The 15,581-nt window shown below is 38.1% G+C and overlaps 1 protein-coding gene across 5 annotated transcripts in view; it reads left to right on the top strand.

Moving 5' to 3' along the window:
- LOC128700667 (adhesion G protein-coupled receptor L4) overlaps positions 1-15,192 on the top strand; it is a 361,845-nt gene extending 346,653 nt beyond the window's left edge. For all 5 annotated transcript variants that reach the window (XM_070097077.1, XM_070097076.1, XM_070097073.1 and 2 more), the window contains one exon: positions 4,885-15,192. In XM_070097077.1, the coding sequence (XP_069953178.1) occupies positions 4,885-4,968 (84 nt within the window). In that variant the 3' untranslated portion in view covers positions 4,969-15,192. The remainder of the gene's footprint in view (positions 1-4,884) is intronic.
- Positions 15,193-15,581: the final 389 nt, after the last annotated feature.

Raw genomic sequence — 15,581 nt, 5'->3', positions numbered from 1 at the left:
CAAAGTCTGTATATATTACATCTGCATTCTTTTTGTCTTCTAGTGCATTTAGGACCTTGTCGTAGTGATCCAGTAGTTGAGACAGACAGGAGCGACCTGTTCTAAACCCATGTTGCCCTGGGTTGTGTAACTGATGGGTTTCTAGATGGGTGGTGATCTTGCTTCTTAGGACCCTTTCAAAGATTTTTATGATATGGGATGTTAGTGCTATTGGTCTGTAGTTTTTTGCTGTTGCTTTACTGCCCCCTTTGTGGAGTGGGGCTATGTCTGTTGTTTTTAGTAACTGAGGGACGACCCCCGTGTCCATGCTCCCTCTCCATAGGATGGAAAAGGCTCGTGATAGGGGCTTCTTGCAGTTCTTGATGAACACAGAGTTCCATGAGTCTGGCCCTGGGGCAGAGTGCATGGGCATGTCATTTATCGCCTGTTCGAAGTCATTTGGCGTCAGGATAACATCGGATAGGCTTGTGTTAATCAAATTTTGTGGCTCTCTCATAAAAAATTCATTTTGATCTTCGACTCTCAGTCTGGTTAGCGGCTTGCTAAAAACTGAGTCATATTGGGACTTGAGTAGCTCACTCATTTCCTTGCTATCATCTGTGTAGGACCCATCTTGTTTAAGTAGGGGCCCAATACTGGACGTTGTTCTCGATTTTGATTTGGCATAGGAGAAGAAATACTTTGGGTTTCTTTCGATTTCATTTATGGCTTTTAGTTCTTCCCGCGATTCCTGACTCCTAAAGGATTCTTTTAGCTTAAGTTCGATGCTTGCTATTTCTCTGACCAGTGTCTCCCTGCGCATTTCAGATATATTGACCTCTTTTAGCCGCTCTGTTATTCTTTTCCGTCGCCTGTAAAGGGAGCGCCTGTCTCTTTCTATTTTACATCTACTCCTCCTTTTTCTTAGAGGAATAAGCCTTGTGCATACATCGAGTGCCACCGAGTTAATCTGTTCTAGGCATAAGTTTGGGTCTGTGTTGCTTAGTATATCTTCCCAGCTTATATCGGTTAGGACTTGGTTTACTTGGTCCCACTTTATGTTTTTGTTATTGAAGTTGAATTTGGTGAATGCTCCCTCGTGACTAGTCTCATTTTGTCGGTCTGGGGCTCCACGCATACATGTCTGAACCTCAATTATGTTGTGATCTGAGTATATTGTTTTTGATATGGTGACATTTCTTATCAGATCATCATTGTTAGTGAAGATGAGGTCTAGTGTATTCTCCAGTCTAGTAGGCTCTATTATTTGCTGGTTTAAATTGAATTTTGTGCAGAGATTTAAAAGCTCGTGTGAGTGTGAGTTTTCATCAGAGCTGCCTCCTGGTGTTATTACTGCAACAATATTATTTGCTATATTCCTCCATTTTAGGTGCCTTAAGTTGAAATCCCCCAGGAGCAAGATGTTGGGTGCAGGAGCTGGAAGATTTTCCAGACAGTGGTCAATTTTTAACAGCTGTTCTTGGAATTGCTGGGATGTTGCATCCGGAGGCTTGTAGACTACCACAATGACTAGGTTTTGGTTCTCGACCTTTACTGCTAAAACTTCCACTACGTCATTTGAGGCATTAAGCAGTTCTGTGCAAACAAGTGACTCTGCAATGTACAGGCCAACCCCCCCCCCCCTTTTGCCTGTTCACTCTGTCACATCTGTATAGGTTGTAACCTGGGATCCATATTTCGTTGTCCAAGTGATCCTTTATGTGGGTCTCAGTGAAAGCCGCGAACATTGCCTTTGCCTCTGCAAGCAGTCCACGGATGAAAGGTATTTTGTTGTTTGTTGCTGGCTTTAGACCCTGTATATTTGCAAAGAAGAATGTTATCGGACTGGTGGTATTGTTGGTACTGGGGGGGGATTTTTTTTCCGGCATTAGTATCTGTATCTGTTGGTTTGGAGTGGAGGCCATCGACTGTGGTTCCACTCCAGGAATGACTGGATTTGGTGTACGATTTCTGCCATTTCCTGCCAGTTTTTTTTCCTTCCTGGCACTAAAAAACCTCTCCCTCTTGAGTGGCTGTGGCTACCCAGGTTTTCCCATGGCCTGGATGTTTTGTATCTTTTTGTCCCCTTTAGATGGTATGCCTGGCAATTTAAGTTATAGCACAGTCTTTCCTGTACTGAAGAGGTACACATTTCAGGGTGAAAAAGCTTACAGGAAGGGAGTTTGCATTTTCCTGTTGTCATATGGGCATGACATTTTCTAGGGTGGTCATAGTTGCATGTCCCATCTGTTTTTCCAGATTTCCCATGCCAGCAGATACCAAGTGCATAGTATGTGCACAGGCTTGGTTTCCGTTTGCCTTGGGTTTCTGTGACTGTATTCCCTGTTGGTGCATGTTTCCCTGTCTTATTCCTATCCTCCCTAGCACCAACAATGGAGCTCCCACCAGTTGTTTTTGGTAATTTATCCTCACTATTGCTATTGGAGTCCTCTTGTTTGCTATTTCCTGCGGTATTTCTAGTTTGCAATATTGGTTTTATCTTATCTTTGACTACACTTGTTTCCCTACTATGGCTCCTGTCCTCTGTGAGGTCATTTATATGTATTCCTTCCTGCGTATAATTCCCGACTACCTGGACAAAATCTCCAGCTTCACCATTACTGTCTCCCAGGACAGTATCTCCAGCTTCACCATTTCTGTCTCCCAGGACAGCACCTCCAGCTTCACCATTACTGTCTCCCAGGACAGCACTATCAGCCCCACATTTACTGACTACCAGGACATCACCTCCAGCCTTACAGTTTGTGACTACATGGCCAGTATCAAGGGCAGTACCATTCAGCCCAGACTTTTTATGTTCCCATCTGTTGTAGAAAGCTTCCAGGTTTTCTATGAAAGCAGCTTTGATGTTATCCTCTTTTAATACCCTTGTGATTTTAGTCCACAGATTTTCCTCATTTGGGCATACCCAAAAACACTTCTCTGTTTTAATACTGCTTGTAGCTAGTTCTGGGATATCTGCACAAGGAGCGTGACACCAATTTCCACAAAAATGACAATTTATCCATGTGGAAGCCCGTTTGTTTGACTGACCACAGACTACACACAGCTTCAGTAAACAGGTGATTTCAAAATATGCAAAACAATCACTCTGAAAGAATAGAGAAATTCCAAGCGCTTTCGTGACTACTCACATTATCAAGGAACTATGATAATGTGAGTAGTCACGAAAGCGCTTGGAATTTCTCTATTCTTTCAGAGTGGTTGTTTTGCATATATATATATATATATATATATATATATATATATATATATATATATATATATATATATATATATTTATATTTATATATATATATATATATATATATATATATATATATATATATATATATATATATATATATATATATATATATAATAGCATACTGCGAGTGACCCAAGTCGTCTAGCCACCGTCCTAGGAAGCTAGCTAAACTCTCGACACCCTAGTTCATTACGCCAAGAAAGCTTCTGGGAGTGTGGAGTAAGACAGTACTGTAATGTCACAGTTGGTAGTGAGTGATGCTGTTTGTAAAATCATCATTTTTTGTAACCTCTGATGATGAATGATTCAGCACTGAACCTGCCACACGTATGATGTGAGTTCCCTTCTCTTTTTTCTGCTTATTCGTAAACAGTCATCTACTGAGACTTTTCTTAGATTGATGTATATTGTATATATATATCATTGAGAGTACGAAATACTTGGATATATACTCACAGAGATGTACATTTCTCATGAGAGATTATTGTAAATCCCTTGTTCATGAATATTAAATAATCTTAACTGGTTATGAACAGGTCACATGTAGTCAAGTGTAGTCGTAAGGCTCTAGATCCAATTAGCCAAACATCTAACAAAGTATATGGTGCACTGTCATATATTATTGAAAACCCTTTTTTTCGGAGACAATAGAATTCGTCAGGAAAACACAATTTGGTGATTTTCACGAGATTTTGTCATACTATTGCATATAATTCTTGACATATTAAACTTTACAGTATAAGAGATTATTTATATAATTTACTGAAAATGCTAAATGAGAATTACATATTTTGACCAAACTGGAGAAAGTCTTGAAATTAGATTACAACAACATAAATACGGCATTAGAACATAGCAAGAGTATAATGCTTTGTTTATTCACGTGAGAGATTTTAACCATTCCATTTATTTTCAAAAGGCTGAGAGAAATGTAACAAGCAAATCGTTGGTTATACAAAATATAATCTTCATTGCAGAGATTAAAGTAATTTGTCTATTGGTGAATTCTTTATTTGCAGCCTTAATTAATGACCAATGTTGTTGATAGGTGATAAACACAGTTTTGACTCCATAGTAATATTTGTCACAAAAATCACAATATCTTCCTACTTTATAATTGAGTTACTGTCGGAGACACCTTAACATATAACGAAAATAGATCATGTTTGTGGAAATATTTTTATGTTAGGGTATGATGTCCTGAACTGACCTCAGCTGTTGTTTTTGCCACCCCAATGGAAATTAGTCACTCTGACTTTTTTTGGGTTATCCTAGGTTTTCTACACATTTGCCCGGTGACTAAAGCTCCCGCTTCACACACGGAGGGCCCGGGTTCGATTCCCGGCAGGTGGAAACATTTCGACACGTTTCCTTACACCTGTTGTCCTGTTCACCTAGCAGCAAATAGGTACCTGGGTGTTAGTCGACTGGTGTGGGTCGCATCCTGGGCGACAAGATTAAGGACCCCAATGGAAACAAGTTAGACAGTCCTCGATGACGTACTGACTTTCTTGGGTTATCCTGGGTGGCTAACCCTCCGGGGTTAAAAATCCGAACGAAATCTTATCTTATGCTGCTATTTATGATAATCCATGTAACTGTATTTGTGTATACCTGAATAAACTTACTTATTACAGATCAGCAAGAGGAAGCCTCGCAGGGACGAGCAGCATGAGACACAGAGCTCAGTAATGGAAAATACTCTTGCAGTCTCCCAGTAGTAAGACAAATGACACACCCGTTACCATTGTAAAACAGTTGATTCTTATTATATTAGACATGGTAGTACCATTGTGTCATATACTGATAGTGCTGTAAACAAAGCATATCATGACCACCTGTGTGGACAATACTAACTTTCGTTACTTATGTGGAAAATACTGTATATATTTTCCGGAAATACAGTATTTTATATGTAAATTGATGGCCTATATTGTAGGTAATAAAAACTAATTTGTAAATAAATAAAGAGCCAGAGATGGGTGAGCGCTGCTGGGGAGGGGACTCCATTGTTTTTGAATGTGGTGAAGGCATGCTAATGAAATGTGCATAAATTTTCGTCGCTCTAGAGGTTATATTGGGCTTAAAACCTCTCAAATAGGAGCCAAAATTGTTGGAATTGCAATCCTGCATAACATGAGGAATCAGGTGACTGGACAGGACTCCGTAATTAGATGGAAACAGGATATTACCCCAGCTAAGTCATGTATATATATATTTATGTTGAAATTCTGGCCAGTATTTTCTCCATATTTTAGGCAGGGGGTTCTGTACATGACGCACAGTAATCTCCAGAGTAATTGGTGAGTGGTATTAAGATAAATTCTCCTTCTGTTACATGAATGTGTATATGTAATCATTTATTAATTTTAATGTACAGTCCACGTATTTATATTAATGTTTACCATAATTCCTGGTAATGTATATTTCATTTGAAATTAATATAGGTCAAGAGTGACTTGTGGATATGACAGTACTAGGTATCGAAGGGGGACATTTTTTGTGACCTAGGTATCCTAAAATTCCTACTTGTCTCTGTAACTATGATAAAAATTAATTATCTGTGTTACCATTTACTGGTATGTATCTTGTGAGTTACATCCAGGTAAATTTAATTTTCCACATTAGTTGCCCGTTGGTCCTTGATCAAACTGGATGTAATTAGTGAAGTCATTAATTAGTGAATTAATTACTTAATAATTATATGTGAAATGACAGGAGGTGGACGTTAGGTCCACAAATTTAGTTAATGTGTAGTGGATTATAATTATTACAATACTAAATTTGCTAAGCCAAGTCTGGCAAGGATAAGTCAAGTCTGGTTAAGATGTATATTAATGTGTATTTAAAATTTATATTATATTATATTATAAAAACTATTTTGCATGATGGTAGGATTGCTGGTTTCTTTTTCTGTCTCATAAACACGCTAGATAACAGGGATATCTTGCTACTCCTACTTACACTTTGGTCACACTTCACAGACACACACATGCATATATATATATACATACATCTAGGTTTTTCTCCCTTTTCTAAATAGCTCTTGTTCTTTTTTATTTCTTCTATTGTCCATGGGGAAGTGGAAAAGAATCTTTCCTCCGTAAGCCATGCGTGTCGTATGAGGCGACTAAAATGCCGGGAGCAATGGGCTAGTAACCCCTTCTCCTGTAGACATTTACTAAAAAAGAGAAGAAGAAAAACTTTATAAAACTGGGATGCTTGAATGTGCGTGGATGTAGTGCGGATGACCAGAAACAGATGATTGCTGATGTTATGAATGAAAAGAAGTTGGATGTCCTGGCCCTAAGCGAAACAAAGCTGAAGGTGGTAGGGGAATTTCGGTGGGGGGAAATAAATGGGATTAAATCTGGAGTATCTGAGAGAGTTAGAGCAAAGGAAGGGGTAGCAGTAATGTTGAAGGATCAGTTATGGAAGGAGAAAAGAAAATATGAATGTGTAAATTCAAGAATTATGTGGATTAAAGTAAAGGTTGGATGCGAAAAGTGGGTCATAATCAGCGTGTATGCACCTGGAGAAGAGAGGAATGTAGAGGAGAGAGAGAGATTTTGGGAGATGTTAAGTGAATGTATAGGAGCCTTTGAACCAAGTGAGAGAGTAATTGTGGTAGGGGACCTGAATGCTAAAGTAGGAGAAACTTTTAGAGAGGGTGTGGTAGGTAAGTTTGGGGTGCCAGGTGTAAATGATAATGGGAGCCCTTTGATTGAACTTTGTGTAGAAAGGGGTTTAGTTATAGGTAATACATATTTTAAGAAAAAGAGGATAAATAAGTATACAAGATATGATGTAGGGCGAAATGACAGTAGTTTGTTGGATTATGTATTGGTAGATGAAAGACTGTTGAGTAGACTTCAGGATGTACATGTTTATAGAGGGACCACAGATATATCAGATCACTTTCTAGTTGTAGCTACACTGAGAGTAAAAGGTAGATGGCATACAAGGAGAATAAAAGCATCAGGGAAGAAAGAGGTGAAGGTTTATAAACTAAAAGAGGAGGCAGTTAGGGTAAGATATAAACAGCTATTGGAGGATAGATGGGCTAATGAGAGCATAGGCAATGGGGTCGAAGAGGTATGGGGTAGGTTTAAAAATGTAGTGTTAGTGTGTTCAGCAGAAGTTTGTGGTTACAGGAAAGTGGGTGCGGGAGGGAAGAGGAGCGATTGGTGGAATGATGATGTAAAGAGAGTAGTAAGGGAGAAAAAGTTAGCATATGAGAAGTTTTTACAAAGTAGAAGTGATGCAAGGAGGGAAGAGTATATGGAGAAAAAGAGAGAGGTTAAGAGAGTGGTGAAGCAATGTAAAAAGAGAGCAAATGAGAGAGTGGGTGAGATGTTATCAACAAATTTTGTTGAAAATAAGAAAAAGTTTTGGAGTGAGATTAACAAGTTAAGGAAGCCTAGATAGAGAACAAATGGATTTGTCACTAAAAATAGGAGAGGAGAGTTATTAAATGGAGAGTTAGAGGTATTGGGAAGATGGAGGGAATATTTTGAGGAATTGTTAAATGTTGATGAAGATAGGGAAGCTGTGATTTCGTGTATAGGGCAAGGAGGAATAACATCTTGTAGGAGTGAGGAAGAGCCAGTTGTGAGTGTGGGGGAAGTTCGTGAGGCAGTAGGTAAAATGAAAGGAGGTAAGGCAGCCGGGATTGATGGGATAAAGATAGAAATGTTAAAAGCAGGTGGGGATGTAGTTTTGGAGTGGTTGGTGCAAATATTTAATAAATGTATGGAAGAGGGTAAGGCACCTAGGGATTGGCAGAGAGCATGCATAGTTCCTTTGTATAAAGGCAAAGGGGACAAAAGAGAGTGCAAAAATTATAGGGGGATAAGTCTGTTGAGTATACCTGGTAAAGTGTATGGTAGAGTTATTATTGAAAGAATTTAGAGTAAGACGTGAATAGGATAGCAGATGAACAAGGAGGCTTTAGGAAAGGTAGGGGGTGTGTGGACCAGGTGTTTACAGTGAAACATATAAGTGAACAGTATTTAGATAAGGCTAAAGAGGTCTTTGTGGCATTTATGGATTTGGAAAAGGCGTATGACAGGGTGGATAGGGAGGCAATGTGGCAGATGTTGCAGGTGCATGGTGTAGGAGGTAGGTTACTGAAAGCAGTGAAGAGTTTTTACGAGGATAGTGAGGCTCAAGTTAGAGTATGTAGGAAAGAGGGAAATTATTTCCCAGTAAAAGTAGGCCTTAGACAAGGATGTGTGATGTCACCGTGGTTGTTTAATATATTTATAGATGGGGTTGTAAGAGAAATAAATGCGAGTGTCTTGGCAAGAGGCGTGGAGTTAAAAGATAAAGAATCACACATAAAGTGGGAGTTGTCACAGCTGCTCTTTGCTGATGACACTGTGCTCTTGGGAGATTCTGAAGAGAAGTTGCATAGATTGGTGGATGAATTTGGTAGGGTGTGCAAAAGAAGAAAATTAAAAATGAATACAGGAAAGAGTAAGGTTATGAGGATAAAAAGATTAGGTGATGAAAGATTGGATATCAGATTGGAGGGAGAGAGTATGGATGAGGTGAATGTATTCAGATATTTGGGAGTGGACGTGTCAGCGGATGGGTCTATGAAAGATGAGGTGAATCATAGAAATGATGAGGGGAAAAGGTGAGTGGTGCACTTAGGAGTCTGTGGAGACAAAGAACTTTGTCCTTGGAGGCAAAGAGGGGAATGTATGAGAGTATAGTTTTACCAACGCTCTTATATGGGTGTGAAGCATGGATGATGAATGTTGTAGCGAGGAGAAGGCTGGAGGCAGTGGAGATGTCATGTCTGAGGGCAATGTGTGGTGTGAATATAATGCAGAGAATTCGTAGTTTGGAAGTTAGGAGGAGGTGCGGGATTACCAAAACTGTTGTCCAGAGGGTTGAGGAAGGGTTGTTGAGGGGGTTCGGACATGTAGAGAGAATGAAGCGAAACAGAGTGACTTCAAGAGTATATCAGTCTGTAGTGGAAGGAAGGCGAGGTATGGGTCGGCCTAGGAAAGGTTGGAGGGAGGGGGTAAAGGAGGTTTTGTGTGCGAGGGGCTTGGACTTCCAGCAGGCATGCGTGAGCGTGTTTGATAGGAGTGAATGGAAACAAATGGTTTTTAATACTTGACGTGCTGTTGAGTGTGAGCAAAGTAACATTTATGAAGGGGTTCAGGGAAACCGGCAGGCCGGACTTGAGTCCTGGAGATGGGAAGTACAGTGCCTGCACTCTGAAGGAGGGGTGTTAATGTTGCAGTTTAAAAACTGGCAAGACAGTGATGGAGTGAATGATGGTGAAAGTTTTTCTTTTTCGGGCCACCCTGCCTTGGTGGGAATCGGCCAGTGTGATAAAAAAAAATATAATTATAATTTCTTTACATGAGTAATTGCTAAGCTCAGGTGTAGCTAGGATTCATATTAATGCATTTAAAATTTTATATTATAATTTCCATACATGTGTACTTGCTAAGCTCAAGTGTAGCTAAAATTATTAATGTATATTTAAAGTTTATATTATAATTTCCTTACATGTAATTGCTAAGCTCAAGTAGTTAGGATTTATTCAAGGTAAATTGTAATATTTACCTTTATAAAGTGCATAATTAAGTACATAATCAGTGTTATTAATTAAGTTAAATTTAATACATTGCATCATGGGTGAAAATGAGGAAATTAATGTAGATGACAAACACATGGAATTTAGAGCAAAAAAATTATCATTGCAGGCTAGAAAGAGTCATGTAACGAAGGCATACAGTAGATGTTTGGAATTAATGAATCAAGAAACTGTGAATACTGATGATTTAAAATTGTATTTAGATGCTTTAGGGAATAGATATGATTCATACAAATTATATTATAAAAAATATGAAGGAGATTTGTTAGTAAATTGTGGAGATGAGACAGAAATAAATCTTATGATTAACCAGTATTATGAATTAGAAGAAAAGATTCTTGTAAAAGTCAGGCTTTGAATAAATTAAAAGGTGTAAACCAGACAGTTAATCAATCTATTCCAACAAATGAGATGTCTTAGCCAAAACTTCCAGAATTATGTTTACCTGTATCTAATCCTGGAGAAAATTGGGAGGAGTTTTGGTCTATTTTTAAAGCAGCTGTGCATGACAGGAGTGACCTAGCCTGTGTAACTAAATTATTTTACCTCAAAGGACAGATAGGAGATACTCACATACTCATACAAGCCTTTCCCAATGTAGATGACACTTACAAGGAAGCAGTTGACTTGCTGAAGGTCACTTATGGTAATATAGAACAAAGGTTGGATCTAGTGACTATCATTGTTAATTTAAAAACTCCAGATCACACTTACAAAGGTTTACAGCAGTCTTTGCACTGGACAAGCAACCCATGAATGGTTCTCAAACAAGTATCACAAGAGTTATTTTGGTCTGGAGGAAATAAAACTAGGTCTACAAGAATTAATTGTTCAGTTGCAGACCAGCCAACCAACTCATTTTAAAGATGCAACACATAATAACTCTGAGGTATCTGTCAAGTTTCACAAAGGGAAAAATTATCCCAATGTTAATAATCAAAATTCATTTCCTAAAAAGAGTTGCATAGGTACATATCAAGTAGCAGGAATCAGAAATAATGATTCTCCACAAGAAGAATAAGTACCCTCCTAAGAGTAGCCCAGATAATAAGAAACCAGTCAAAGAAAAGAGAGATTGCCTTTTCTGCAAGGGTACTCATTTTTCTAAGAATTGCAATGCATACAATTCATGGAATGATAAACTTGAAAGATTGGAAGAACTTGACAGATGTATCAGGTGTTTAGGTAATCACAATGTAAAGGATTGTCATGCCAAATTAAAGAACTGTTATCAATGTCACAAAGGAAGACACCATATAGTCATGTGTAAAAGTCTATATGATAATGTTGATAATAATGATAATGTTGACAATCCTGACACAACAGTAGCTAATGTAAAAAATGCTGCTAATGTTAATGATGGTTTTGCTGAAGAAGCCTTACCTGTGTTACAGGTAAAAATTGATGATAAAAGGCATAAATCAAAAAATGTACAAGCACCTAAAGTCGGTTCCTGACCAGCCGGGCTGTGGCTCGTACGTTGGTTTGCGTGCAGCCAGCAGCAATAGCCTGGTTGATCAGGCTCTGATCCACCAGGAGGCCTGGTAACAGACCGGGCCGCGGGGGCGTTGACCCCCGGAACTCTCTCCAGGTAAACTCCAGGCATTACTAGACCAGGGATCACAGCGTACTTTCATAAAACGTAAATGTCTTGATGGGATGAAAGTACAGATGGGAGATCCTACAACTATAAAATTATCTGTTTTTTCTCAGATAAAAGGGCTCAATTGTATGACACTATTTATGTAACTGTCAGGTTGGGCAATGAGAAAAAACGTGTTAATGCAGTAATTGTTGAGAAAATATCTACAGTAGAGCTTAGTAAAGCTACAGAAAGACTTTCACATAATGTGAATTTAGCACCTTCTGGTGTAAATGATGATTCTGTAGGCCCAATAAACATTTTGATTGGTAGTGACTATTATGCCTCCTTTGTAAAGGGTATGGTAAAGAAATGTGGTGTCACCTTTTTGAAGACTGCAGGAGGTCATGTAATGTATGGTAGGATTCCTCGTAATAATAATTCATGACTAGAGGAAACTACGAATACCATGAAATCGTACCCCAGTATAATTCTTCCATAGAGGATGGTGTTGAGCCAGTGCATAAATTGTGGGAATTAGACAGCATTGGAATAAATGTAAATGAAGAAAGTCCAGACGATTCTTTTACTCAGGAACAGTACCTGAGAGATGTAAAATTTGAATCTGGACAATACTGGGTACGACTTCCGTGGAAACTGAGCCATCCAGAATTGCCCACTAATTACAGAATGGCATATGGACAGTTAAAGGGTCAGCTCCGCGAACTGAATAAGACACCAAAATTGTTGACTGCCTATAATGATATAATTACTGAACAATTAATTAATAAATTTATAGAAGAGGTACCTCCTGAGCAAGCCAAAATTTATGGTCACTATTTGCCACATCACGGAGTGGAGAAGGATTCTAAGACCACTCCTCGGAGGATTGTGTTTAATTGTAGTGCCAAGAGTAACAAAAATGTACCTAGTTTAAATGACTGTTTGATGACAGGTCCGTCGTTGATGGAAAAATTAGGAGATATCTTATTAAATTTCAGGGTGAAGAATTATGCTTTTACAGCTGACTTAAGTAAAGCTTTCCTAAGAGTGGGTTTACAAGAGGCTGACCGGTATTGTACCCGCTTCTTATGGCCTGAGAATCCTAGTGACCCACTTAGCCCTCTGAAAACCTTTTGCTTTAGGAGCATATTATTTAGTGCTACATCCAGTCCATTCCTACTTCAAGCGACGATAAATGCACACCTTAAACGTATGGAAAGTCCATTGAGTAAAGTAATGAGCAAACAATTTTATGTGGACAATTTCCTGGGTGTGACGTCAACTGAAGAGGAACTGTTAATGACTTATGGAGAGGCTAATAAAATAATGCAAAGTGCAAATATGGCTCTGAGGGAATGGAATAGTAATTCGTCCAAATTAAAGAACAAAATAAGTAAAGATTACCCTGGAGATGAAGTACCAAAATGTAGTAATGTATTGGGATTAACTTGGGATACTGAGAGAGATTTGTTAATCTTAAAACCTTAAAATTACAGTATGCCCAATAAATTAACTAAGAGAGTTTTGCTTGCTGAAGTTTCCAAATGTTTTGATCCACTAGGCTTAGTGTCACCCCTTACTATAAGAGGGAAATTGTTAATACAAGAAGCATGGAAGCTTAAATGTGCTTGGGATGAAACTCTGCCTGAGGAATTCATGAACAGGTGAGATGAATTAATTGGTGATTATGAAAAAATTCCAATGTTGGAGTTCCCACGCCTGGTGGCCAATCCAGATAGGAAAAATATACTCCACATTTTTTGTGATGCTTCAAAATTGGTGTATGGAGTAGTTGCTTACCTTCAATGTAATAGTGGTTTTTTTTTGTTATGTCTAAGGCTAAAATGTCTCCAATTAAATCACGTACCTTACCTCAGTTGGAATTAACAGCCATTTATGTAGGTGTCAAATTAGCTAATTATATAAGAAATAAGTTGCAGGAGATAAATATTAGCGACACTGTAATTTGGTCTGATAATGAGGTATCCTTACAATGGATTCGTAATGGAAACAGTAAAATTGTGTACGTACAAAACAGAGCCGCTGAAATTAATCAGATATTAATCAGCATATGTTAACATTTAATCATATACCTGGGGAGGAGAATCCAGCTGATTTCTTGTCTTGAGGTTTACCTTATGCTAAATTTGTAAATACTGTATCATGGTTTAAAGGACCGAGCTGGTTGGTTAATAAAGCTAATTGGCCTGAACAAAAAGCGTATATTGCTCCTGTTGAAATTACTGTGACCACCACTCCAATAGTTTGTCCTTAGCCATTGATATATATAGGTATTCTTCTTTACTCAAACTAATCAGTGTAACTAAGTTGGTGTTTAAATTTCTAAACAAGATGAATATCTCATATAAGTTTTCACATCCTCTTGAATATTGGATACAGAGGGTGCAAGAAGAAATCTGTGGAAATAAGATTAAATTGATGACGGAAAGAAAAATTGTGAAAGGTTCCATAATAGAGAAATTGGGGCTGTATTTAGAGAACAATGCAATTAGGTGCAGAGGTAGGTTACAAAATGCTGAATTGGGTGATTATGCCAGACACCCTATCTTACTGCCCAAAACTCATCATCTAACAAATTTAATTGTTTTGAATGCCCATTATAATGTAATGCATTGTGGGGTACAAGATACCTTAAATTGTATTAGGGAAACTTTCTGGATTCCACAAGGACAGCAAAGTGTAAAAAGGGTGATTAAATCTTGTGTTATATGTCGCTGTGTGGATGCCAGATCCTATATGCACCCAGGTCCTCCACCATTGCCAAATGAGCAATTTGAGTCATTTAGCAACGAACTCCACTCGGTCGCAGTGTGGAAAATACTGTATATATTTCCCAGAAATACAGTATTTTATATGTAAATTGATGACCTATATTGTAGGTAATAAAAATTAATTTGTAAATAAATAAAGAGCCAGCGATGGGTGAGCGCTGCTGGGGAGGGGACTCCATTGTTTTTGAATGTGGTGAAGGCATGCTAATGAAATGTGCATAAATTTTCGTCGCTCTAGAGGTTATATTGGGCTTAAAACCTCTCAAATAGGAGCCAAAATTGTTGGAATTGCAATCCTGCATAACATGAGGAATCAGGTGACTGGACAGGACTCCGTAATTAGATGGAAACAGGATATTACCCCAGCTAAGTCATGTATATATATTTATGTTGAAATTCTGGCCAGTATTTTCTCCATATTTTAGGCAGGGGGTTCTGTACATGACGCACAGTAATCTCCAGAGTAATTGGTGAGTGGTATTAAGATAAATTCTCCTTCTGTTACATGAATGTGTATATGTAATCATTTATTAATTTTAACATACAGTCCACATATTTACATTAATGTTTTCCATAATTCCTGGTAATGTACATTTCATTTGAAATTAATATAGGTCAAGAGTGACTTGTGGATATGACAGTAGTAGGTATCAAAGGGGGACATTTTTTGTGACCTAGGTATCCTAAAATTCCTACTTGTCTCTGTAACTTTGAGAAAAATTAATTATCTGTGTTACCATTTACTGGTATGTATCTTTTGAGTTACATCCAGGTAAAGTTAATTTTCCACAAATTATACAGTAATGTTAAACGAATACAGTATGATTTCTTTTGTATAGAAATTAATATATAAATAAGGATCGTAATTAACACAAATGGAAAAAAAAGTGAAGACAGACACCTAGCTGGGACCTATCAATACGAAGTCTTTAATAAAGATTTGACTTATCTAGTTATTTTTCTTTATGTCCTTCTTAGTTGCCTTATTATACCACCGGTGACGTAGGCAGTCATTATCATTCATTCTTTCATGATATCAATCTTTATCTTTCATCCTGTGAAGATAATCCTTATCATTCATATGGTGGTGAAAATATCTATTATTACAAGTACATGTACAAGGTATACAGGCGTAGCTGACATCAATGACATACTACTATATAGAAAGCCACTTGTTATGCTGAACAATTTAGGTAACTTGGGTCAGTTTTTGTCCCAGGATGCGACCCACGCCAGTGGACTAACACCTAGGTTCCCATTTTACTGATGGATGAACATAGATAACCTGTGCAAGGAAATACACCCAGTGTTTCTACCCTCGCCGGAAATCGAACTCTG

The sequence above is a fragment of the Cherax quadricarinatus genome, chromosome 56 (genome assembly GCF_038502225.1).
Source record: "Cherax quadricarinatus isolate ZL_2023a chromosome 56, ASM3850222v1, whole genome shotgun sequence".
In the NCBI taxonomy this organism is placed as follows: Eukaryota; Metazoa; Arthropoda; class Malacostraca; order Decapoda; family Parastacidae; genus Cherax; species Cherax quadricarinatus.
Note: the sequence above shows the minus strand (reverse complement) of the source record. Positions and strands in the feature narration are given on the sequence as shown.